The sequence below is a fragment of the Triticum aestivum genome, chromosome 1A, assembly GCF_018294505.1.
Source record: "Triticum aestivum cultivar Chinese Spring chromosome 1A, IWGSC CS RefSeq v2.1, whole genome shotgun sequence".
Taxonomy (NCBI): Eukaryota; Viridiplantae; Streptophyta; class Magnoliopsida; order Poales; family Poaceae; genus Triticum; species Triticum aestivum.
Window position 1 is genome coordinate 557717888 of NC_057794.1, and position 24767 is coordinate 557742654.

At 40.6% G+C, this 24767-nt stretch overlaps 1 protein-coding gene across 1 annotated transcript; it reads left to right on the plus strand.

The window, feature by feature from the left end:
• Positions 1-9282: 9282 nt before the first annotated feature.
• On the plus strand, positions 9283-10765 carry LOC123181115 (uncharacterized). Its single transcript, XM_044593342.1, has 4 exons — positions 9283-9720; positions 9825-9907; positions 9993-10195; positions 10400-10765. The coding sequence occupies exons 1-4, from the start codon at positions 9497-9499 to the stop codon at positions 10484-10486; spliced, it is 597 nt and encodes a 198-aa protein (XP_044449277.1). The 5' UTR covers positions 9283-9496; the 3' UTR covers positions 10487-10765.
• The last annotated feature ends 14002 nt before the right edge of the window (positions 10766-24767 follow it).

Sequence of the window (24767 nt, forward strand, 5' to 3'; positions counted from 1 at the left end):
CCAGAAGAAAACTGGTGTAGGTATTGCTTATGAATACCTTCCCATTATTGAGCAAGGTCATTTCTACCTAGATTATATCCTTTGCGTGAGTTCAGTCCGAGTGTTGATCACACTTTGCCATGGCCATGGTCTTTGGATCTGAATCATTTGTAAGGTTTTGCAATCTAGTTGAGAAATGTATGTCGACAATTGTAGACTTCCGGTTATATGATTCTCCAGAATCTAGATATCAATATATAGTTGATGAAAATATCGTTGCCCATAGTGACTTCTCGCGATTTCCCAATGCGATTGAGTCGGGTATTCCGATGTCCCGGTCATTGTGTGCACTATGACCTAGGTTGGTGGGGGTTTCTCGTCCACTGGGTGTATACTACCCATTAGGTGTCTGCCAACGTGAAGTTGACTTGCATTTACTGATTCGCAGGCCTTGATATCCTTACTTGCGAGAAGCTGAATCCTGATGTACCTCTGCCATACATGACCCCCTATTGCTTTTAACGAGGAGTGGAGTGGATTTTGCTGGTACCTCCACTCTTTCAGGCGTACTTTTGCAGGATTGTAGGATTGTGTGACACCTTTATAGTCAGTAAATGAATGTGGCAGGTTATTTGCAATGTGTTGCAAATCTTCTGAACGCATGGTTCAGATCTTTGAGTACGTGGATTTGAGGCAGAAATGTGTTGAACATTTCACTAATTTCCTGGCATTTTTTATGGTACTTGAAATCTCCCCCTAATGCCTGGAAATGTTCCTAAATGAATCAGCATACTGGCCTTGAATAACTCCCCATGCGAGGGGCTTGAGGTATTGATGGAAATACCGTTATTCCTCACATAGATCCCAACTATATGTTGAGGGGCCAATGATGTATGCCGGGTGGTGATATCGGTATGCAACCGAATTACTGTAGATAGGAAATACTTGGTAGATATCCACATATCAAAGATAGAGGGGAATAATATTATGCAGTTCTGTCATGAGCATGTAAAACTGCATGACTCCAACGTAAAGTTGGTAAGTTGGAATTCCAAAGTAAAGATAATGCAATGAGCTTGACTCTTTGGATAGGATTCTACCAAACCATTTTGAGTCTAGACATTAGGACAAATTGCTAAACTTCAATCCCATGGGCATAGAGAAGGCACTCAAGGAGAATTTTGCAATGTTATCCATTCGATTTGCTTGAAATCAATGTCAGAATAATGAGCCAATGGTTTCGTGTGAATAAAGCACACACTTAAGACCATCATTTAGACATGTTTTTTAGAACCATGGAATACCTGAATAGTCTAGTCAATGGATGGGAAGAGCCACTTACCTCAACTTGATACATTCAAGGATTCTGAGTGGTTCAGTGTGGTCTTTAAGGTGTGCGAGCTTTAAAAATAGCTTCCCTATGTCACTTGTAGTGCACATAAAATCCAAATGCTGTTAGAATTTAGCATCATAATAATCATAAACTATTGGAATTGCTGATAGTTTCGGTTTCAACCCAATGTCTCGATGACCAAGGCGAGTATGCCAAGTTTGTCATGTACAAGACACTTTGGAAAACTATCTCGTACGTAAAATGTGCTACGGGTTGTGTCGTATGTGTAGTACAATCCAGATGATACACAGAAAATGTGCTTGCCATATCCGTTGCACATGGTAAAGAGAAGTTATTTCTCTTTGTTGTCATCATAAGTTTCGCTATGGAAACTATTTTGACGGATACCTCCATAGTTTAGTAGGATACGAGTTAAACCGGAAAGCAATAAACCATCCTTAAGTTACTCGAGTACCCACAGGGATAGTAAATATGACTCGAGTTGAGCCAACAAATACCTCATCGCATCGAGCGATTTTAAAATATCTCCTTTTCTTACTTTTCTAGGGAATTATTGCAACAGCGGTAAACTTTCTGTTTTCAAATAGCAACATGTATACTTGTAACATAGGCATAGTAAAGACTATTAATGCCACTTTTATTGAAATAAAAGATGCAAAACATTGTTCTAAATAACAGCAAGAAAATCCTAACAAAATAAATTGACGCTCCAAGCAAAACACATATTATGTGGCGAATAAAAATATAGCTCCAAGTAAAGTTATCGATGAACGAAGACGAAAGAGGAGATGCCTTCCGGGGCATCCCCAAGCTTAGGCTCTTGGTTGTCCTTGAATATTACCTTTGGGTGCCTTGGGCATCCCCAAGCTTAGGCTCTTGCCACTCCTTATTCCATAGTCCATCGAATCCTTACCCAAAACTTGAAAACTTCACAACACAAAACTAAACAGAAAACTCGTAAGCTCCGTTAGTATAAGAAAATAAATCATCACTTCAAGGTACTGTAATGAACTCATTCTTTACTTATATTGGTGTTAAACCTACTGTATTCCAACTTCTATATGGTTTATAAACTATTTTACTAGCCATAGATTCATCAAAATAAGTAAACAACACATGAAAAACAGAATCTGTCAAAAACAGAACAGTCTGTAGTAATCTGGATCAAACGTATACTTATGGAACTCATAAAATTCTCAAATAAATTGCTGGACCTGAGGAATTTATCTATTAATCATCTGCAAAAAGAATTAACTAAATAACACTCTCCAAATAAAAATGGCAGCAATTCTCGTGAGCGCTAAAGTTTCTGTTTTTGACAGCATGATTAACAAGACTTTCCCCAAGTCTTCCCAAAGGTTCTACTTGGCACAAACACTAATTAAAAGTATAAAACCACATATAAGCAGAGTCTAGATGAATTATTTATTACTAAACAGGAGCGAAAAGCAAGGAATAAAAATAAAATTGGGTTGCCTCCCAACAAGCGCTATCGTTTAACGCCCCTAGCTAGGCATGATGATTTCAATGATGCTCATATAAAAGATAAGAATTGAAACATAAAGAGAGCATCATTAAGAATATGACTAGCACATTTAAGTCTAACATACTTCCTATGCATAGGGATTTTGTGAGCAAACAACTTATGGGAGCAATAATCAACTTGCATAGGAAGGTAAAACACGCATAACTTCAAAACTTTAGCACATAGAGAGGAAACTTGAGATTATTGCAACTTCTACAAGCATATATTCCTCCCTCATAATAATTTTCAGTAGCATCATGAATGAATTTAACAATATAACCAGCACCTAAAGCATTCTTTTCATGATCTACAAGCATAGAAATTTTACTACTCTCCACATAAGGAAAATTCTTCTCACGAATATTAGTGGGAGCAAACTCAACAAAATAATTATCATGTGATTGAAAATTAAGATCAAGATGACAAGTTTCATGGTTATCATTATTCTTTAAAGCATACGTGTCATCACAATAATCATCATAGATAGGAGGCATGCTTTCATCATAGCTAGTGCAATCATCATTAATATTATGGATATTCAAAGAATTCATACTAACAACATTGCAATCATGCTCATCATTCAAATATTTAGTGCCAAACATTTTATAGATTTCTTCTTCTAGCACTTGAGCACAATTATCCTTTCCATCATACTCACGAAAGATATTAAAAAGGTGAAGTGTATGAGACAAACTCAATTCCATTTTTATATAGTTTTCTTTTATAAACTAAACTAGTGATAAAACAAGAAACTAAACGACTCGATTGCAAGATCTAAGGATATACCTTCAAGCACTCACCTCCCCGGCAACGGCGCCAGAAAAGAGCTTGATGTCTACTACACAACCTTCTTCTTGTAGACGTTGTTGGGCCTGCAAGTGCACAGGTTTGTAGGACAGTAGCAAATTTCCCTCAAGTGGATGACCTAAGGTTTATCAATCCGTAGGAGGCGTAGGATGAAGATGGTCTCTCTCAAGCAACCCTGCAACCAAATAACAAAGAGTCTCTTGTGTCCCTAACACACCCAATACAATGGTAAATTGTATAGGTGCACTAGTTCGGCGAAGAGATGGTGATACAAGTGCAATATGGATAGTAGATAATAGTTTTTGTAATCTGAAATTATAAAAACAGCAAGGTAACAAGTGATAAAAGTGAGCGTAAATGGTATTGCAATGATTGTAAACAAGGCCTAGGGTTCATACTTTCGCTAGTGTAAGTTCCCTCAACAATACTAACATAATTGGATCACATAACTATCCCTCAACATGCAACAAAGAGTCATTCCAAAGTCACTAATAGCAGAGAACGAACGAAGAGATTATGGTAGGGTACGAAACCACCTCAAAATTATTCTTTCCAATCAATCCGTTGAGCTATTCCTATAAGTGTCACAAACAGCCCTAGAATTCGTACTAGAATAACACCTTAAGACACAAATCAATCAAAACCCTAATGTCACCTAGATACTCCAATGTCACCTCAAGTATCCGTGGGTATGATTATACGATATGTGTCACACAATCTCATATCCATCTATTCAACCAACACAAAGGACCTCAAAGAGTGCCCCAAAGTTTCTACCGGAGAATCACGACAAAAACGTGTGCCAACCCCTATGCATAGGTTCATGGGCGGAACCCGCAAGTTGGTCACCAAAATATACATCAAGTGGCACGTGGTATCCCATTGTCACCACAGATATCCACGGCAAGACATACATCAAGTATTCTCAAATCTTTAAAGACTCAATCCGATAAGATTACTTCAAAGGGGAAACTCAATTCATTACAAGAGAGAAGAGGGGGGGGGGGGAAACATAGGATCCAACTATAATAGCAAAGCTCGCGATACATCAAGATCGTGCCAAATCAAGAACACGAGAGAGAGAGAGAGATCAAACACATAGCTACTGGTACATACCCTTAGCCCCGAGGGAGAACTACTCCCTCCTCGTCATGGAGAGCACCGGGATGATGAAGATGGCCACCGGTGAGGGTTCCCCCCTCCGGTAGGGTGCCGGAACAGGGTCCCGATTGACTTTTGGTGGTGCCGGAATAGGGTCCCGGTTGACTTTTGGTGGCTACGGAGGCTTGTGGCGGCGAAACTCCCGATCTATCTTGCGTTCTGGAAGTTTTAGGTCACGTTGGTATATATGGGTGTAGGAGGTACGTCAGGGGAGCCACGGGGGCCCCACGAGGCAGGGGGCGCGCCCCCATCCTCGTGGGCAGCTCCCGTATCTTCTGACATGGGGTCCAAGTCTATCAGGTGTATTTCCTTCCAAAAATAACTTCTCCAGTTGATTTCGTTCCGTTCCGACTCGGTCTGATATTCCTTTTTTTCAAAACACCGAAATAGGCATAAAACAACAAATCTGGGCTAGGCCTCTGGTTAATAGGTTAGTCCCAAAAATAATATAAAAGTGGATAATAAAGCCCAATATTGACCAAAACAGTAGATAATATAGCATGAAGCAATAAAAAATTATAGATACGTTGGAGACGTATCAGTGGACGTTCAACCTTAACCAGTGTCCACTAAAAATATTAGTATATCAAAACAATTTTTTAGAACAAAGGACAACATAATGTGCCCCCGAGATCTGATGGGGCATTGTTGAAGTATAGATGGGCTTTGGTCCCATATAAACAATAATTCATGGTTGGTCTATAAGGTCCATGTGGGTGCATGACATGGTGAGAAATTTAGTACCCTACTTCCAGTGGAAGAGAGTTGAGACCTCTTTACAAGGTATTCTCTTTCACATGCTATTGCCGCTTGAAAAGAGGAATGATACACGCGCTTCTCCTCTGTCGCCCGTCTCGCCATGCCAATCATCATACGCGCTTCGTGTTTCATGAATGAGCCGAGCTGAGCTTAGACCTATGTCATGTGTGCACTTTATTTTTGCCGGCCAGGAACAATTAATTAATTAAAGATATCTGAGAGGTTGGACCAGGAGTTGTTGCTGACTTAGTCATGGGCCAAAGCCCTGGCCCACGTCTCCCTACCCAACGACCTATATACTGGAGGCGTTGGCAACGCTAGCCGATACACACTCTCTGCCTCCTCGCGCATAACCCTAGCCGCCACTACCGTCCCACTCAGTGTTGATGCTTCCGACAATCCCATCCTGTCGACCATACGACATGCAATGATATGTACATTTACTTGGATATTAGAATGCTATTTTACTATGACATACATTTATAACTAGGATGGAAAGTGAAACTAAAAGTTATCAACATAGCAACTCTTATGAACCTCTCTCTGCGTTAGGGTCAAAGGTAGTCTCTAAGAGAAGTTCCCAAGAACCTATTGCAAAAACCCATTATCTAGTTTGCCATTTTTTCAAAAAATGTAATATGAACAATTTTTTAACACATGGTCAACATTTTTCTATACACATTTAACATTTTCCAAATGCTTGATTAACATTTTTAAATACTTGTTTAACATTGTTTCAACTGCTCAATAAACATTTTTTATATACATGATCAAGAAATTTCTTGATTTTTTAATATATGATCAACATTTTTTCTATACACATTTAACATTGTTCAAATGCTTGATCTACATTATGTAAATACTTGTTCAATTTTTTTAATAAGAGATCAACATTTTTTATATACACGTTCAACATTGTCCGAACATTTGTTCAACATTTTTTAAACACCTGCTCAACATTTTTATACTTATTAAAAACATTTAATACTTGTTCAACATTTCTCAAATACTCGCTGATCATTTTTTAAATACTTGTTGAACATTTTTATATACATGATCAAGAAATTTTATCATTTTTTAATACATTGTAAGCATCTTTTTATACACATTCAAAACATTTCAAAGTGTAAAGAAAACTGAAAATGGAATCAAAAAATAAAATAAAAACATGGAAAAAACAGAAAAGATAACGATGCAGTGTACCTACCGCGAACTGGGCTGGCCCATATCCTCGTGCTCTTCAGTGAGTAAGAAGACTCGACTCGCTGAACGCGAGACATAGCAGCGCCCCTCATTCTCTCTCTCTCTCAAAAAAAAAAGCAGCGCCCCCCAAGCGATACATATCAATTATGCTCTTAGGGAGGACCCCATTAGTCACCTACGTCTTCCACGCCTAGAATAACTAGCACACCACTTCTAAAAAAAACTAGCACACCACACCAAAATTCAAAAAAGAAAAATACTGCCCCTAAAAAAGGTTAGTAGCACACCACACTTTTTTTAATGGCATACCACACGGTGTTGGTTACGAAAAGTCACACCACATGTGTGTTTGTGTGTGCCCGATAAATAAACATGTATGTAAAAGAACTTATCTCCCATATATTGAAAAGGTAAAAAGTGAAAAAAAGCCATGCAACATAAGAACAAAAACAGTGACATATTTATAAAATATACTATGATATTTTTTAAAATACTCGATAAACATCTTTAAAAGTATGATGAATATTTCAAAGTACACACTGGAAAATTTATATGTACAGAGTGAATATTTTAAAAATATATGATGAAAAACTTTAAATACATGATAATTTTTTTTAAAAGATGATGAACATCTTATGAAAAAATGCAACGATGAAATATTGACATATATTAACCTACACGACGAAGATATTTGGAAAACAAAATGAACATCTTTTAATAAACCAAAAAAATTAAACTACACGATGATCATTTAGTTAATATAGATATGAATACTTTTCATTGCACCAAAACTTTCTGAAAGTACACGATGATCACCTATTAATACACGCCAATTTTTTTTTGATACATGATAAACATTTTTAAATACAAGAAAAACACTTTTTAAATATATACAATGTACATTGTTTTAAAACATGATGAAAAAAGAGCTGAGAAAAAAATAAAAAAGGAAGAAAGGAGATAATAAAAATAAAAGAAAAAGGAAATGAGAGAGAGAGAGAGAGAGAGAGAGAGAGAGATCCCTCATTCTGGTTAACATGGCCAAGTGTATTATATTATTTTTCCAAGATAAAAATGAATATTAAACTAGGTAAATAGGGAAATCAACATGGCTCAAAAATCCAAGGAAGGAATAAACCCTAATAGACCTGTTTAAAATTAACAACACGACTGAATAGAACCTTGTGCAAATAGGTATTTCAACACCGCCTTCTCCCCTATACTACTGGGCTGGCCCGGATTGAGGGCTCTATAAGCGAGCGCTCGCTATATCTCGCAGTGAGAGAGATATAGCTTTACACTCTTAGCCTTCGAAGCACACTTTTATTTGATTTTGGGCCGATAGCTCAATGGCAAACTAATAGAAACCTTTCTGGTTTGGTCAATTGGGTATTCGGAAGTTCCTATAGAGAGGACGTATCCAGTGCATCAAACCTGAAAAAACACACTTTAATCTACAAATTAATATAAAATTAGATTCAAATTTTAGGCACAACTCGAGAAAGAAAAACAACAAATTCAACTTATATTTTTAATGAGATCAATTCACGGCTTCAGAATAACTAGTGGTCCTTACATGATTTCACTTTTTCTATTCTAGAGTTGTGGATTGAATTTAGACTTGATATTTCATGGCATTGTAAATGTATTTTTGTATCTCTCTACTAAATTAAATTAAACCTAAGGAAAGTTCAACGATATTTATAATTTTAAATGTTTGTTTTTCATGTTAAGTCGTTGGTCCATTAGACTTGTCAACTTTCAATTTACCCCTTCCAATGAATATAAAATAATTTATAAACTGCATTTATTTAGGAACAGTATTCCCAAGATTATTTTAATAAATGAAATATGTTCTATCATCTATATAAATGTCCATGTTAGTCAAATTGTGTTCATGGGTGCTAAATAAAATGTCCTTGTGTGTAAAAATAAATGTCCACTCACATCATGAAAATCATTTTAACATAAAAACTTTGTGCAAGGACAGAAATCATTTTTTATATGTTTCACCTCACATATAGAAACTTTTCATGTATGTCAAACAAAATCTTCACGTAAATTAAAAAAAATGTTCAACTCTTTAAAGTGTCCGACAGATAAAAACTTCTGATGGATAAATACTTTATTTGCCATAGAATATGTGCACATGACTCATTAAAAATATTCTGTGCAGACAAAAGATAATAAATTACTCCACTGCGTTAAATTTTATTTTATTTTTATTCAAGAAACATGGTATAGTTTTCTGTACATAGGCTCGTAAGCAAAAAAAATGTCTTACATGGATATTTTTGTAAAAATGGCAGAATAAATTATATTTTAGGACTAGAAAAATATAATGCCAAAAGAGTGAAAAGGAAAAAAGAAACATCACATTGTGTTGTGTGTTAGATGCATCATGCGTGTGCCCCGTTACTTGACGCTTTGGGCAATCATGGCCAGCTTAATCAGCCACGCTGATACTTGCAAGGTATGTATGCGAGCATACGCGCTGCCGTGCACACTCCGCACAGATTCATCATCCACCACCTCGATTAGATACGTCCTGCAAGCCAACAAGCAACATTTTTGCAAGGCCTATATATGACTATCGCTTGATCGGTGCCCGCAACACTCCAGCAGTTCAGTTTTCATCGTCAATCAGTTGAAAAGAGGCAGAAAAAACGAAGAACAGTTCAGCAGCATCGATCCGGTCGGCCGTGGACATGTCTCCGGCCAGCTCGTTCGCGTCGCTCTGCCGGCGCAGGCTGATCCACTGCACCACCCGCCTCGGCTGCGACAACCAGCCAGCCACGGCGGCGCATTTTCTGGCGCTGGATCGGCGGAGATCGTTTTCGTCCTCTGGCCTGCGTCGTGGCATCGGAGGAACCAGGAGCAGCGGCGGCGGCGCAGGTGGCACAGGACGACCTGCTGCAGGTTTCTCCACCTGGTAATCCAATCAATTTTCCATGATCTTGGTTCGGTTTTTGTAATGGTCATAGTACAGCTTACATTCGTGAACTGCCTTGCAACTCTCTGTTCTTCTTTTGTCAGGGCAAGACTGGCAATTGGCTCCACTGTTGCTATCGCGGCGCCGTTCCTGCACTCCAAACCGGCGTCGATTCTGCGGATCGGAAGTAAGTACATCAACCAAACCAAGTAACCAAGTAGGAAGATAGAATCAATGGATATTAACATTTGTCATGGACTGCTTCCATTAAGATGAGGTGGAGATGGTGAAGGACGCCGCCGAGACCGCGGCGGAGGTCGTGGAGGAGGTGGCCACGGCGGCCGAGAGGGTGTCGTCCGAGGTGGCCGGGCATCTGCCGGAGGACGGCCGGCTGAGACGCGCCGCCGTGGCAGTCGAGCACGCCTCCAAGGAGGTCGCGGAGGAGGCTCATCTTGCACGAGACATCATCCACAAGGTAGTCCGGTTACTTTTGGAGTTCTCTTGCAATCTTAAGCAACCTACTTTTGGTCGATTGCAAGTGAAGTGAGAGTGATCCGTGACTTGAAGCAACATCCCAACGCTGTTTTTGTGTTTCTTGCTGTGAGGGTGCTTACCACCTTTATAAAGCATCAGAATACTATTACTATTCTCTTCCTCAGCAAGCAAAATGTTTATGCAGGTCGATGAAATTGAGGAGGACGTCAAGGCAATTATCGAACCGATTATGGATCATGGGAAGCACGAGAGGAAGCATTTAGAAAAGTAGATTTTTTTTCTTTGTAGCCTAGATTCATCCAGGCCGATCCCGCTGTCTCATGGGACCGCGGAGACAATAGAGAAGCATTCTATAAAGCTGCATTATTCATGTCGAATTCATTTTTCCAATATTAAAAACCAAAATAAGTATATGGGCATTGAAAAATCATGGGTATCCATGTCGTTGCTTGCTTGTACGGAGATCTTATCTTACGAGTCGTGAAATGTATTTTTTGTGCTCGAAGTATGCCCGAACTCTGGAGGCCATCGTTTGCGGTGTCATTGTAATATAGTGATGGAGTATATCAACCCACTCCTATCCCACACACTCTTGCAAATGGCAGCTGCAACAATTTAAATAGAACAACACATTTACCAAAATAACTAATATATTGTAAAAAATAATTACACATGAAACATACAATTAATTATTAGATCTTTGTCGAAAAACTAATTATTAGATCAACTAATGCTAATAATCTAACTAGGTAGCATGGACACTAATATAACCAAACAATATACATAACACAATATTCTAGGCAACACGACCGATGCGATCACATGTTTGTGCTGTATATATTTTTTATCTATATTTTAAATAATTTATTTATTTTCCCCTCCATTCATGTGATTTTTGTTGCCAATCAAAAAGAACTCTCGCAAAAGCATATATAATGATAACAGTGCCAATTCTCCATCTAACCTAATAAACAACAAAAACACCACGCCAAGTAATGCCAATTTTGCATTTTGTGGCGGGGGAGGGGCTGGAGGTCCAATGGACAGGCTGGATCAAGTGTAGCAGAGCGGCCACAGTTGGACGAGTTTGCAGTGAAGGAGGCCGGTGAGGTGGAGTGTGTGGCTGCTAGGGTTTCGAATGGATAGGGGGGGGGGGGGGGTCGGGGCTAGGGGGGGGGGGGTATGCAATGGGGGATAACTCGAAGGACACGATTTCATTCAGTGAAATCGTCATGGATAAAGACTTCCTAAAAGTCTCCGCGTACGCATAGACGACGGTTTTGCACACAAAAAAGGCCACGTATGTGGCAGTCATCCACAACGATTTCTTTCAGGCTTGACCATCTTCCAATCATCCCACGCGACTTAATTTGTGAAACTGTCGTGAATGCATCATTTGTGCACAGTTCCTTAAATCATTGTGGATGGAGTTTTGTATTTGACCTGACCTGCACTCGAGTTGCACCCAAGTCCTATTTGGTGCTTAAGGTGCTACTTATAGCCTCATTTCCTAACTAGCGCACACCCATTGCAGCACCTACGTAGCAGATGGGCCATGTAAGTTTGCTTTCTTGTTTACAGAAGCATGTGCACCGTACAGTTTTGTCTAAAAAAATGCGCACCTTATTGTTTTGTGAAGCTTCTAGAAGGTTCCTGACCTTTTTATGAAGCTTCTAGAAGCTTCCAAACTGTGTTTCATTGTTTTCTGTATTGTTATTTATTTTGATTTTATTTTCCCCTTCCTTTCTTACTTTTTCAAATTTGCAAAGTTTTTCAAATTCACGAACATTCTTGAATTTGTGTAAAAAACTCATGACTTTTTAGAATCTGTGCTGTTTCTCAAATTCTGGAATCTTTTTCAAAATTGATAAACTTTTTCAAGTTTTGTGAACTTTTCTAAAATTTTGATTTTTTTAATTGTGAACTTCTCTCAAATTTCCAAAAATTATAAAATTCATGAACTTTTTGGATTTGTGAACTTATGGAAATTCATGAACTTTTTTTATAATTCACAAACTTGTTCTCAAATTTGATAAATTTTTATGGTTTTGTGAACTTTTATAATTTCCAAGACTTTTCAAACTATTTTTCTAAAACCATGAATGTTTTTTGAATTCATGAACTTTTATAACATTCATGAATATCTTTAGAATTTGTGAACTTTTTCTCAAATTCGAAAATATTATTATAATTCATAAAAAAATCAATTTGTGAACTTTCATAAATTGTGAACCTTTTTCAAATTTTAAGTTTTATTTTCCAAATTCTAGAACTTTTTAAATTCATCAACATATATTGAACAACTTTGTAAAATTCAAGAACTTTTTTAGAATTCATGAAAATTTTCTCAAAATCGCATCTTTTAGAAATTCATAAAGTTTTAAGTTTTATAAAATTTTCTCAAATTCATGAAAATTTCGAATTATTGTTAACTTTTTCTCAAATTCATGAACTTTTTCAAATTTACGATTTTTTCAAAATGGTTAACTTTTTCCAAAAATGTTAAAAAAATGAACTACTTTTTAAATTCATGTACTTTTTTCAAAACCCATGAAGTTTTTTTATACCATGAAGGAATTCATAATAACAAAAATCGGTGGCCGAACCTTTTCCTGAGCCAGCAACACAACACAATTGAGAAAAGAAATATAGGACCAAGAAAGGCGAGTTGAGAGAGCAAGGCGAGGGAGCGTGATACGTCTGCAACGTATCTATAATTTTTTATTATTCCATGCTATTATATTATCTGTTTTTGAATGTTATGGGCTTTATTTTACACTTTTATATTATTTTTGGGACTAACCAATTAACCGGAGGCCCAGCCCAAATTCTTGAGATAGACATTCGTGAGGGTGATACGGAGTTGCCTCCTGCATATTTAGATTATAACTCCATGGCTTCGCAATAGTTTGTCGAGAGGCCTGAATCACCTCTCTTATATCGCTTAGTTTTTGATAAACGACGTGTTTTCCGTATTACTCTCCCTGCTCCTGCCTTCTTTGATTCACAGACAAAAAGAAGATATGTTATTACGAGAGAGGAGGCAGAAGAGTACGAGAGGAGAGCGGAGGCAGCTCGACTCCACGCTGCAGCTCAGCAGGCGATAACCGCTGCACATCAGTATGATCCCAACTATTCTTCTTCATCACAGTACGACCCCAACAACTATTATTATGGATATCCTCCAGGCCAACCGTGGCCATAGACCAACTTAGGCCAAAGCCTAAGCTTGGGGGAGTACGTATTTCTCACCGACATTATATTTATGTTCACACACACTCATTACTAGATGTCGGTGCTTATACTTTTTCATTGTAATATCCATGCTAGTTTATTTTCTTTTTCCTGCTTTCTTCTTGTGTGCTTGTTAAACCTTAAGAAAAACCAAAAGAATTAGTAGTAGTTTATTTTTGCTGTAGTAGTAATAATTAAAAAGAAAACCAAAAATATTTCCCGTTCTTCTTTTGCTTGTTGGGAGCTTTCCCGTGTAAATAGTTTTATTTCTTTTCTTTCTTTGGGGGTCAGTAGGAGAAGACCATAATTAAATTATTGAAGTGGCTCTTATATGCATTATTGTTGAATTAACCAAAGAGCCCATATTGCCTTATCTTCTCCTGTTTATTGAATGCTTGCAGATTCCAGCTTAGTCCAATGCATGTGCACTCTTATTATTATTCACACCGTTCGGTCGTGCAAGTGAAAGGCAATTATGATGATATATGATGGATTAACTAAGAGGAGAAGAGCTGGTATGAACTCGACCTCTTTTGTTTTTGTAAATATGATGAGTCCCGCGTTCTTGATTCAGCTTATTATGAATAAACATGTTTGCAATGACAATTAGAGATCGTAGTTGCTTGTGCCATGCTTGATTAGCTATGAGTTATAATAATTTACCTTGTATGCCAACATGGTATTGAGATGATTATGATGTGGTATGATGGGGTGGTATCCTCCTTTGAATGATTTAAGTGACTTGACTTGGCACATGTTCACGCATGTAGTTGAAACAATCAACATAGCCTTCACGATATTTATTATCATGCTAGATTATATCCTACTAATGCTTGCATCCAATGTTTATTAATTTTAATGCATGTACATGGCCGTTGTTGTTGGAAATATGCCCTAGAGGCAATAATAAAATGGTTATTATTATATTTCCTTGTTCATGATAATTGTCTATTGTTCATGCTATAATTGTGTTATCCGTAAATCATAATACATGTGTGAATACATAGACCACAACACGTCCCTAGTGAGCCTCTAGTTGACTAGCTCGTTGATCAAAATATGGTCATGGTTTCCTGACTATGGACATTAGATGTCATTGATAATAGGATCACATCATTAGGAGAATGATGTGATGGACAAGACCCAATCCTAAGCATAGCACAAGATCGTGTAGTTCGTTTGCTAGAGCTTTTCCGAATGTCAAGTATCATTTCCTTAGACCATGAGATTGTGCAACTCCCGGATATCGTAGGAGTGCTTTGGGTATGCCAAACGTCACAATGTAACTGGGTGACTATAAAGGTGCACTACGGGTATCTCCGAAAGTGTCTGTTGGGTTGGCACGAATCGAGACTAGGATTTTTCACTCCGTATGACAGAGAGGTATCTCTGGGCCCACTCGGTAATGCATCAACATAATGAGCTCAATGTGACCAAGTGGTTGATCATGGGATCATGCATTACGGTACGAGTAAAGTGACTTGTCGGTAACGAGATTGAACGAGGTATTGGGATACCGACGATCGAATCTCGGGCGAGTAACGTACCGATTGAGAAAGGGAATTGTATGCGGAATTGATTGAATCCTCGACATTGTGGTTCATCCGATGAGATCATCGAGGAGCATGTGGGAGCCAACATGGTTATCTAGATCCTGCTGTTGGTTATTGACCGGAGAGTCGTCTCGGTCATGTCTGCGTGTCTCCCGAAACCGTAGGGTCTACACACTTAAGGTTCAATGACGCTAGGGTTGTAGAGATATTAGTATGTAGTAACCCGAAAGTTGTTCGGAGTCCCGGATGAGATCCCGGACGTCACGAGGAGTTCCGGAATGGTCCGGAGGTAAAGGTTTATATATAGTAAGTCTAGTTTCGGCCAGCGGGAAGGTTTCGGGGGTTACCGGTATTGTACCGGGACCACCAGAAGGGTCCCGGGGGTCCACCGGATGGGGCCACCTATCCCGGAGGGCCCATGGGCTGAAGTGGCGTGGGAACCAGCCCCTGATGGGCTGGTGCGCCCCACCCAAGGGCCCAAGGCGCCTAGGGTTGGAAAACCTAGGGGGCCGTTGCCCCCCGAGGGGGCATGCGCCCCCTCATTGGAAACCCTAAGGGGGCCGTTGCCCCCAGGGGCCGCCGCCCCCCTTTTAGATGGGATCTCCAAGGGGGCATGCGCCCCCTAGCCCCTATATATAGTGGAAGGGAGGGAGGGCAGCCGCACCTTGCTCTTGGCGCCTCCCTCTCCCTCCGTAACACCTCTCCCTCTCGCTGAGCTTGGCGAAGCCCTGCCGAGATCACCGCTGCTTCCACCACCACACCGTCGTGCCGCTGGATATCCATCAACCTCTCCTTCCCCCTTGCTGGATCAAGAAGGAGGAGACGTCTTCCCCAACCGTACATGTGTTGAATGCGGAGGTGCCGTCCATTCGGCGCTCGGTCGTCGGTGATTTGGATCACGATGAGTACGACTCCATCAACCCCGTTCTCTTGAACGCTTTCGCTCGCGATCTACAAGGGTATGTAGATGCACTCCCCTTTCCCTTGTTGCTAGATAACTCCATAGATTGATCTTGGTGATGCGTAGAAAATTTTAAATTCTGCTACGTTTCCCAACAGTGGCATCATGAGCTAGGTCTATGCGTAGTTTCTATGCACGAGTAGAACACAAGTTGTTGTGGGCATTGATTTTTTCAATTTACTTACCGTTACTAGTCTTATCTTGATTCGGCGGCATCGTGGGATGAAGTGGCCCGGAGGACCTTACACGTACATTTACGTGAGACTGGTTCCACCGACTGACATGCACTAGTTGCATAAGGTGGCTAGCGGGTGTCTGTCTCTCCCATTTTAGTCGGATCGGATTCGATGAAAAGGGTCCTTATGAAGGATAAATAGAAATTGGCATATCACGTTGTGGTTTTGGCGTAGGTAAGAAACGTTCTTGCTAAGAAACCTATAGCAGCCACGTAAAAATTTGCAACAACAATTAGAGGACGTCTAACTTGTTTTTGCAGCATGTGCCATGTGATGTGATATAGCCAAAAGGATGTGTTGAATGATATATGTGATGTATGAGATTGATCATGTTCTTGTAATAGGAATCACGACTTGCATGTCGATGAGTATGACAACCGGCAGGAGCCATAGGAGTTGTCTTAATTTATTTATGACCCGCGTGTCAACATAAACGTCATGTAGTTACTTTACTTTATTGCTAAACCGTTAGCCATAGTAGTAGAAGTAATAGATGACGAGACAACTTCATGAAGACACGATGATGGAGATCATGATGATGGAGATCATGAAGGAAATATGCCCTAGAGGCAATAATAAAGTTATTATTTATTTCCTTATATCATGATAAATGTTTATTATTCATGCTAGAATTGTATTAACTGGAAAAATAATACATGTGTGAATACATAGACAAACTTAGTGTCACTAGTATGCCTCTACTTGACTAGCTCGTTAATCAAAGATGGTTATGTTTCCTGACCATGAACAAAGTGTTGTTATTTGATTAACGAGGTCACATCATTAGTTGAATGATCTGGTTGACATGACCCATTCCATTAGCTTAGCACCCGATCGTTTAGTATGTTGCTATTGCTTTCTTCATGACTTATACATGTTCCTATAACTATGAGATTATGCAACTCCCGTTTACCGGAGGAACACTTTGGGTACTACCAAACGTCACAACGTAACTGGGTGATTATAAAGGAGTACTACAGGTGTCTCCAAAGGTACATGTTGGGTTGGCGTATTTCGAGATTAGGATTTGTCACTCCGATTGTCGGAGAGGTATTTCTGGGCCCTCTCGGTAATGCAAATCACATAAGCCTTGCAAGCATTACAACTAATATGTTAGTTGTGAGATGATGTATTACGGAACGAGTAAAGAGACTTGCCGGTAACAAGATTGAACTAGGTATTGGATACCGACGATCGAATCTCGGGCAAGTAACATACCGATGACAAAGGGAACAACGTATGTTGTTATGCGGTCTGACTGATAAAAGATCTTCGTAGAATATGTAGGAGCCAATATGGGCATCCAGGTCCCGCTATTGGTTATTGACCGGAGACGTGTCTCGGTCATGTCTACATTGTTCTCGAACCCGTAGGGTCCGCACGCTTAAGGTTACGATGACAGTTATATTATGAGTTTATGCATTTTGATGTACCGAAGGTTGTTGGAGTCCCGGATGTGATCACGGACATGACGAGGAGTCTCGAAATGGTCGAGACGTAAAGATTGATATATTGGAAGCCTATGTTTGGATATCAGAAGTGTTTCGGGTGAAATCGGGATTTTACTGGAGTACCGGGAGGTTACCGGAACCCCCCGGGAGCCATATGGGCCTTAATGGGCTTTAGTGGAAAGGAGAAAGGGGCAGCCCAAGGTGGCTGCGCACCTCCCCCCTCCCCTAGTCCTATTAGGACTAGGAGAGGTGGCCGGCCCCCCTCTCTCTCTTTCCCCCTCGGGGAATCCTAGTCCAACTAGGATTGGGGGGGAGTCCTACTCCCGGAAGGAGTAGGACCCCTCCTGCACCCTCCTCCTGGCCGGCGCCCCCCTCCCCCTTGGCTCCTTTATATACTGAGGCAGAGGCACCCCAGAAACACACAAGTTGATCCACGTGATCTATTCCTTAGCCGTGTGCGGCGCCCCCAGCCACCATAGTCCTCGATAATACTGTAGCGGAGTTTAGGCGAAGCCCTGCTGCTGTAGTATATCAAGATCGTCACCACGCCGTCGTGCTGACAGAACTCTTCCCCGACACTTTGCTGGATCAGAGTCCGGGGATCGTCATCGAGCTGAACGTGTGCTTGAACTCGGAGGTGCCGTAGTTTCGGTGCTTGATCAGTTGGATCGTGAAGACGTACGACTACTTCCTCTATGTTGTGTCAACGCTTCCGCAGTCGGTCTGCGTGGGTACGTAGACAACACTCTCCCCTCTCGTTGCTATGCATCACCATGATCTTGCATGTGCGTAGGAAAATTTTGAAATTACTACGAAACCCAACAGTGGCATCTGAGCCTAGGTTATTTATGTTGATGTTATATGCACGAGTAGAACACAAGTGAGTTGTGGGCGATATAAGTCATACTGCCTAGCAGCATGCCATACTTTGGTTCGGCGGTATTGTTGGACGAGACGACCCGGAACAACATTACGCGCACGCTTACGCGAGACCGGTTCCCCCGACGTGCTTTGCACATAGGTGGCTTGCGGGCGACTATCTCTCCAACTTTAGTTGAACCAAGTGTGGCTACGCCCGGTCCTTGCGAAGGTTAAAACGGAGTCTATTTAACAAACTATCGTTGTGGTTTTGATGCGTAGGTGAGATTGGTTCTTGCTTAAGCCCATAGCAGCCACGTAAAACTTGCAACAACAAAGTAGAGGACGTCTAACTTGTTTTTGCAGGGCATGTTGTGATGTGATATGGTCAAGGCATGATGCTGAATTTTATTGTATGAGATGATCATGTTTTGTAACCGAGTTATCGGCAACTGGCAGGAGCCATATGGTTGTCTCTTTATTGTATGCAATGCAATCGTGATGTAATGCTTTACTTTATTACTAAACGGTAGTGATAGTTGTGGAAGCATAAGATTAGCGAGACGACAACGATGCTACGATGGAGATCAAGGTGTCGCGCCGATGACGATGGTGATCATGACGGTGCTTCGGAGATGGAGATCACAAGCACAAGATGATGATGGCCATATCATATCACTTATATTGATTGCATGTGATGTTTATCTTTTATGCATCTTATCTTGCTTTGATTGACGGTAGCATTATAAGATGATCTCTCACTAAATTATCAAGAAGTGTTCTCCCTGAGTATGCACCGTTGCCAAAGTTCGTCGTGCCCAGACACCACGTGATGATCGGGTGTGATAAGCTCTACGTCCATCTACAACGGGTGCAAGCCAGTTTTGCACATGCAGAATACTCAGGTTAAACTTGACGAGCCTAGCATATGCAGATATGGCCTCGGAACACGGAGACCGAAAGGTCGAGCGTGAATCATATAGTAGATATGATCAACATAACGATGTTCACCATTGAAAACTACTCCATCTCACGTGATGATCGGTTATGGTTTAGTTGATTTGGATCACGTGATCACTTAGAGGATTAGAGGGATGTCTATCTAAGTGGGAGTTCTTAAGTAATTTGATTAATTGAACTTAAACTTATCATGAACTTAGTACCTGATAGTATCTTGCTTGTTTATGTTGATCGTGGATAGATGGCTCATGCTGTTGTTCCGCTGAATTTTAACGCGTTCCTTGAGAAAGCAAAGTTGAAAGATGATGGTAGCAATTATACGGACTGGGTCCGTAACTTGAGGATTATCCTCATTGCTGCACAGAAGAATTACGTCCTGGAAGCACCGCTGGGTGCCAGGCCTACTGTAGGAGAAACGCCGGATGTTATGAACGTCTGGCAGAGCAAAGCTGATGACTACTGGATAGTTCAGTGTGCCATGCTTTACGGCTTAGAATCGGGACTTCAATGACGTTTTGAATGTCATGGAGCATATGAGATGTTCCAGGAGTTGAAGTTAATATTTCAAGCAAATGCCCGGATTGAGAGATATGAAGTCTCCAATAAGTTCTATAGCTGCAAGATGGAGGAGAACAGTTCTGTCAGTGAGCATATACTCAAAATGTCTGGGTATAATAATCACTTGATTCAATTGGGAGTTAATCTTCCGGATGATTGCGTCATTGACATAATTCTCCAATCACTGCCACCAAGCTACAAGAGCTTCATGATGAACTATAATATGCAAGGGATGAACAAGACTATTCCCGAGCTCTTCGCGATGCTGAAAGCTGCGGAGGTAGAAATCAAGAAGGAGCATCAAGTGTTGATGGTCAACAAGACCACTAGTTTCAAGAAAAAGGGCAAAGGGAAAAAGAAGGGGAACTTCAAAAAGAACGGCAAGCAAGTTGCTACTCAAGAGAAGAAACCCAAGTCTGGACCTAAGCCTGAAACTGAGTGCTTCTACTGCAAGCAGACTGGTCACTGGAAGCGGAACTGCCCCAAGTATTTGGCGGATAAGAAGGATGGCAAGGTGAACAAAGGTATATGTGATATACATGTTATTGATGTGTACCTTACTAGAGCTCGCAGTAGCACCTGGGTATTTGATAGTGGTTCTGTTGCTAATATTTGCAACTCGAAACAGGGACTACGGAATAAGCGGGCACTGGCAAAGGACGAGGTGACGATGCGCGTGGGAAACGGTTCCAAAGTCGATGTGATCGCGGTCGGCACTCTATCTCTACATCTACCTTCGGGATTAGTATTAGACCTAAATAATGCGAGACGATTATTCATTTAAATCAGAGAATAATGGTTGTTCTATTTATATGAGTAATATCTTTTATGGTCATGCACCCTTGAAGAGTGGTCTATTCTTATTGAATCTCGATGGTAGTAATACACATATTCATAATGTTGAAGCCAAAAGATGCAGAGTTGATAATGAAAGTGCAACTTATTTGTGGCACTGTCGTTTAGGTCATATCGGTGTAAAGCGCATGAAGAAACTCCATACTGATGGACTTTTGGAACCACTTGATTATGAATCACTTGGTACTTGCAAACCGTGCCTCATGGGCAAGATGACTAAAACACCGTTCTCCGGTACTATGGAGAGAGCAACAGATTTGTTGGAAATCATACATACTGATGTATGTGGTCCGATGAATATTGAGGCTCATGGCGGATATCGTTATTTTCTCACCTTCACAGATGATTTAAGCAGATATGGGTATATCTACTTAATGAAACATAAGTCTGAAACATTCGAAAAGTTCAAAGAATTTCAGAGTGAAGTTGAAAATCATCGTAACAAGAAAATAAAGTTTCTACGATCTGATCGTGGAGGAGAATATTTGAGTTACGAGTTTGGTGTACATTTGAAAAACTGTGGTATAGTTTGCAACTCACGCCACCCGGAACACCACAGCGTAATGGTGTGTCCGAACGTCGTAATCGTACTTTACTAGATATGGTGCGATCTATGATGTCTCTTACAGATTTACCGCTATCGTTTTGGGGTTATGCTTTAGAGACGGCCGCATTCACGTTAAATAGGGCACCATCAAAATCCATTGAGACGACACCTTATGAACTATGGTTTGGCAAGAAACCAAAGTTGTCGTTTCTTAAAGTTTGGGGCTGTGATGCTTATGTGAAAAAGCTTCAACCTGATAAGCTCGAACCCAAATCGGAGAAATGTGTCTTCATAGGATACCCAAAGGAGACTGTTGGGTACACCTTCTATCACAGATCCGAAGGCAAGACATTCGTTGCTAAGAATGGATCCTTTCTAGAGAAGGAGTTTCTCTCGAAAGAAGTGAGTGGGAGGAAAGTAGAACTTGACGAGGTAACTGTACCTGCTCCCTTACTGGAAAGTAGTACATCACAGAAAACTGTTTCAGTGACACCTACACCAGTTAGTGAGGAAGCTAATGATAATGATCATGAAACTTCAGATCAAGATACTACTGAACCTCGTAGATCAACCAGAGTAAGATCCGCACCAGAGTGGTACGGTAATCCTGTTCTGGAAGTCATGCTACTAGATCATGATGAACCTACGAACTATGAAGAAGCGATGGTGAGCCCAGATTCCGCAAAGTGGCTTGAAGCCATGAAATCTGAGATGGGATCCATGTATGAGAACAAAGTATGGACTTTGGTTGACTTGCCCGATGATCGGCAAGCAATTGAGAATAAATGGATCTTCAAGAAGAAGACTGACGCTGATGGTAATGTTACTGTCTACAAAGCTCGACTTGTTGCGAAAGGTTTTCGACAAGTTCAAGGGGTTGACTACGATGAGACTTTCTCACCTGTAGCGATGCTTAAGTCTGTCCGAATCATGTTAGCAATTGCCGCATTTTATGATTATGAAATTTGGCAGATGGATGTCAAAACTGCATTCCTGAATGGATTTCTGGAAGAAGAGTTGTATATGATGCAACCGGAAGGTTTTGTCGATCCAAAGGGAGCTAACAAAGTGTGCAAGCTCCAGCGATCCATTTATGGACTGGTGCAAGCCTCTCGGAGTTGGAATAAACGCTTTGATAGTGTGATCAAAGCATTTGGTTTTATACAGACTTTCGGAGAAGCCTGTATTTACAAGAAAGTGAGTGGGAGCTCTGTAGCATTTCTGATATTATATGTGGATGACATATTACTAATTGGAAATGATATAGAATTTCTGGATAGCATAAAGGGATACTTGAATAAGAGTTTTTCAATGAAAGACCTCGGAAAGCTGCTTACATATTAGGCATTAAGATCTATAGAGATAGATCAAGACGCTTAATTGGACTTTCACAAAGCACATACCTTGACAAAGTTTTGAAGAAGTTCAAAATGGATCAAGCAAAGAAAGGGTTCTTGCCTGTATTACAAGGTGTGAAGTTGAGTAAGACTCAATGCCCGACCACTGCAGAAGATAGAGAGAAAATGAAAGATGTTCCCTATGCTTCAGCCATAGGCTCTATCATGTATGCAATGCTGTGTACCAGACCTGATGTGTGCCTTGCTATAGTTAGCAGGGAGGTACCAAAGTAATCCAGGAGTGGATCACTGGACAGCGGTCAAGAACATCCTGAAATACCTGAAAAGGACTAAGGATATGTTTCTCGTATATGGAGGTGACAAAGAGCTCACCGTAAAAGGTTACGTTGATGCAAGCTTTGACACTGATCCGGACGATTCTAAATCGCAAACCGGATACGTGTTTACATTAAACGGTGGAGCTGTCAGTTGGTGCAGTTCTAAACAAAGCATCGTAGCGGGATCTACATGTGAAGCGGAGTACATAGCTGCTTCGGAAGCAGCGAACGAAGGAGTCTGGATGAAGGAGTTCATATCCGATCTAGGTGTCATACCTAGTGCATCGGGTCCAATGAAAATCTTTTGTGACAATACTGGTGCAATTGCCTTGGCAAAGGAATCCAGATTTCACAAAAGGACCAAGCACATCAAGAGACGCTTCAACTCCATCCGGGATCTAGTCCAGGTGGGAGACATAGAGATTTGCAAGATACATACGGATCTGAATGTTGCAGACCCGTTGACTAAGCCTCTTCCACGAGCAAAACATGATCAGCACCAAGGCTCCATGGGTGTTAGAATCATTACAGTGTAATCTAGATTATTGACTCTAGTGCAAGTGGGAGACTGAAGGAAATATGCCCTAGAGGCAATAATAAAGTTATTATTTATTTCCTTATATCATGATAAATGTTTATTATTCATGCTAGAATTGTATTAACCGGAAACATAATACATGTGTGAATACATAGACAAACTTAGTGTCACTAGTATGCCTCTACTTGACTAGCTCGTTAATCAAAGATGGTTATGTTTCCTGACCATGAACAAAGTGTTGTTATTTGATTAACGAGGTCACATCATTAGTTGAATGATCTGATTGACATGACCCATTCCATTAGCTTAGCACCCGATCGTTTAGTATGTTGCTATTGCTTTCTTCATGACTTATACATGTTCCTATAACTATGAGATTATGCAACTCCCGTTTACCGGAGGAACACTTTGGGTACTACCAAACGTCACAACGTAACTGGGTGATTATAAAGGAGTACTACAGGTGTCTCCAAAGGTACATGTTGGGTTGGCGTATTTCGAGATTAGGATTTGTCACTCCGATTGTCGGAGAGGTATCTCTGGGCCCTCTCGGTAATGCACATCACATAAGCCTTGCAAGCATTACAACTAATATGTTAGTTGTGAGATGATGTATTACGGAATGAGTAAAGAGACTTGCCGGTAACGAGATTGAACTAGGTATTGGATACCGACGATCGAATCTCGGGCAAGTAACATACCGATGACAAAGGGAACAACGTATGTTGTTATGCGGTCTGACCGATAAAAGATCTTCATAGAATATGTAGGAGCCAATATGGGCATCCAGGTCCCGCTATTGGTTATTGACCGGAGACGTGTCTCGGTCATGTCTACATTGTTCTCGAACCCGTAGGGTCCGCACGCTTAAGGTTACGATGACAGTTATATTATGAGTTTATGCATTTTGATGTACCGAAGGTTGTTCGGAGTCCCGGATGTGATCACGGACATGACGAGGAGTCTCGAAATGGTCGATACGTAAAGATTGATATATTGGAAGCCTATGTTTGGATATCGGAAGTGTTCCGGGTGAAATCGGGATTTTACCGGAGTACCGGGAGGTTACTGGAACCCCCCGGGAGCCATATGGGCCTTAATGGGCTTTAGTGGAAAGGAGAAAGGG

Bases quoted from the DNA above. Each gene is read 5' to 3' on its own strand.
- LOC123181115 (XM_044593342.1), top strand. From the start codon at position 9,497: ATGTCTCCGGCCAGCTCGTTCGCGTCGCTCTGCCGGCGCAGGCTGATC. The intron at 9,721-9,824 runs GTAATCCAATCA...TTCTTTTGTCAG, and splicing joins GCTGCAGGTTTCTCCACCTG to GGCAAGACTGGCAATTGGCT. The intron at 10,196-10,399 runs GTAGTCCGGTTA...ATGTTTATGCAG, and splicing joins CACGAGACATCATCCACAAG to GTCGATGAAATTGAGGAGGA.